At 42.4% G+C, this 2,773-nt stretch overlaps 1 protein-coding gene across 1 annotated transcript; it reads right to left on the reverse strand.

Annotated features, from left to right (window-relative positions):
• Positions 1-569: 569 nt before the first annotated feature.
• Positions 570-2,171, reverse strand: LOC107082294 (tripartite motif-containing protein 16-like). The gene has a single exon (XM_015370937.1). The coding sequence runs from the start codon at positions 1,992-1,994 to the stop codon at positions 570-572; it is 1,425 nt and encodes a 474-aa protein (XP_015226423.1). The 5' UTR covers positions 1,995-2,171.
• Between the last annotated feature and the right edge of the window lie 602 nt (positions 2,172-2,773).

The following is a 2,773-nucleotide window of genomic DNA, read 5'->3' on the forward strand; positions in this document are numbered from 1 at the left end:
AAAGACATTAACCCTAGTTCTGCTCCCCTAGCTCTGTTCCATTAGAGTTATGTAAAAGACTGCAAATTTTAATAAAGGATTGTAAGGCCTCGTCTGTTCCTGTTTGGCTGTGACGCCATCCTGGAGAGAAACATCAACTGTGCTGCTTCCATCAACACCCTTGTTTATAGATGCTGGAGATCGGCCTGTTTTCCAGTGTGGTCCTGTTTCTCTGACTGTGACTGGCTGGATGTGCTCTCTTCGTCCTCTGACATGGGAGCTGGCTCGGAGCTCGTCTGCCTGGCTGTGTGTTTCCTGGACGGGGCCGCCTTTTGCAGCTGCTTTTTGTATCTCTGCTTCTGTCTCCTTGAACCCCAGTCGGCCTCAGCAGATGGCCGCTCACACTGAGCCTGGTTCTGCTGGAGGTTTCTTCCTGTTAAAAGGGAGTTTTTCCTCTCCACTGTCGCTACAAGCATGCTTAGTGTGAGGGATTGTATTTGAGTCAATGAGTCAATGCAATCAACTGGTTTTCCTTAGATAGAAAACTTTGAATTGAATTAAAGGTGAATATTACTGTTAAACTAGATCCATTAAAGTACATGTGTCTGTTTTAGTGTAAGGAACTCTGCTGTGTCTCCGACCCAATAAACCCAAATTCCTGCACGCAGCGGCCGGGTAAAAGTGGTCTTGACTTTGTGAAGAAGTGTCATCTTATCAGAGATGCTATAAAATGACAGAATTCCTGCCCTTTGATCCAGAAAAACTCCTATTTTAGAGGACTTTGGACCTGAGAGTAAAAGTTTTTCAAAATTATGCCTAAAATAATAAGTAACGTCAAAACATCCAAATGTCCAGGATTTGTTGTTGTTTCCAAACCCACTTTCATTCCCCGTTCTGCTGATATCCTCGTACGCAACAGCCACTGAAATCCCCCCCGTGCCCCTTTCCACCTCCCAGTAGCAGCGCCCAGTCAGGCTCTCTTTGCTCAGAGCCTGAAGCCAGTCAGTGAATCTGTCAGGGTGATCAGGATAATTCTGCTTCTCTTTCATCACTGTTGCTTTCCTGCCATCTTCAGACAGCCCCAGCCATGGGTTCACCGTGTTGGGATCCAGCGTGAGCCGACAGGAATATCTTAAAAATTCCTCTCTGCTCTTTGGTTCCGGATGTGGCAGTAAAGCCTCCACTTTGACCACTTTTGATAAGATTTCTGGCCATGTCTCAGTGAGAACGTCTTGGACCTTTTTGCAGGTTTCTGCCACAGCGTGTGTCACCTCTTTGAAATACGCCAGAGATAGATTATTGATGCTTAGGGACTCTACTGATTCACTCAGATTGGTCAGCACAGAATAACTTTGTAAAAACTGGATGTGGTCATCAGTGTGTAAGATCTGCTCCAGTTCGTCATTCTTTTCTTGTAGTTCAGTGATCTTCTCCTCCAGCTTCACCTGATGTTCTCTGACAAGGTTTACCTCCACTTTCTGTTGGGATCTGATCTGTTCCTTTAAAGCGGAGCTCCTCTGCTGGATGACATGAACTAATTCAGTGAAGATCCTCTCGGAGTCCTTAACTGCTTCATCTGCAGAGCGATTTATAGCATCCATCTCCGCCTGCAGCACCTTTACATCTCTCTCAATCTTCTGGATTCTTTGTTGGACTTTTGTCCGACATTCAATCTGCCTCTCCTTCCTGTCTGTCGCTGCACATACTGTGTCATGATCTTTGTGTTCGTCCATGTGACAAAAAATACAGATGGCCTGCTGATCAGTGCGGCAGAAAATCTTCATCACCTCATCATGGCGAAGACAAAACTTCTCCTGCAGGTTTCTTAAAGGTTCCACTAGTCTGTGCTTTTCAAAAGCCGGGGAGACATAATGAGGCTGCAGGTGGAGCTCACAGTAGGACACCCGACACACCAGACAGGACTTCAGGGCTTTGAGCTTCAGGCCTGTGCAGGAATCACAGACCACATCTTCAGTTGGTATCGGTCCAACTCTTGTTGCTGTTGTTGCTTCCATTAATTCAGCAGTTTTACCAGAACAGGCCTCATTCTGAACATCTGATCATTCACAGTGAGAACAGCTGTACTCACATGGAGCTGCCACTGGGTTCCTGTGCACATCCAGATTTTTTTTCTCTCTTCACTTAGAGCCAGCTGTTTTTCAGTAAAATCTGACCCTCAAAGCAGATATTGAATCCACTCCAGGAAGGAAAGACGATTATTTCCATGGTTATGAAATTCAGGAAGAGGGTGTGGTAAACTCACTCCTGTGACAAGGTTCATGCAAATGGGAGGAAAAGATCAGTTTCCTGTTTCCAGGAGGATTTCAAAATAACAGCATAAAAATTAAGTTCTTTAAAGTCACAGTTAAGAACTCAATTGTTTAGAACTGCCTTTGACAGTTGAAATTAAACTGCTAACTAAGGTATTATTAGTTTAAGGATGTGGTCAAATTGTTTTACAAATATTTTTTTTTTATCTTTATTTGCTTTTATTCTTGTATTTTACTTCTAACTTATTATCTATTTCATGTACGGTATATCAATTTAAATTGTCCATGTACTGAATTGTGCTATACAGATAAACTTGCCTTGCCTAAAGTTCTTCATAAATTTACACTTAACATTAACTTTAGACCTTTTTGAGGTTGTTTTCCTTTCCCTTGGGAAATTATAAATTAATAAGTTAATCTTTGTTATTTTGAAGCAAGTTAAGTTTGAAATCAACACGTTTAGTTATGACTTTTTTCTCTAAATGTAGATTTACATAAAACCAAGTACATCTCATGACTCAGTT

This window comes from Cyprinodon variegatus, unplaced genomic scaffold (assembly GCF_000732505.1).
Source record: "Cyprinodon variegatus isolate N-32 unplaced genomic scaffold, C_variegatus-1.0 Scaffold0, whole genome shotgun sequence".
NCBI lineage: Eukaryota > Metazoa > Chordata > Actinopteri > Cyprinodontiformes > Cyprinodontidae > Cyprinodon > Cyprinodon variegatus.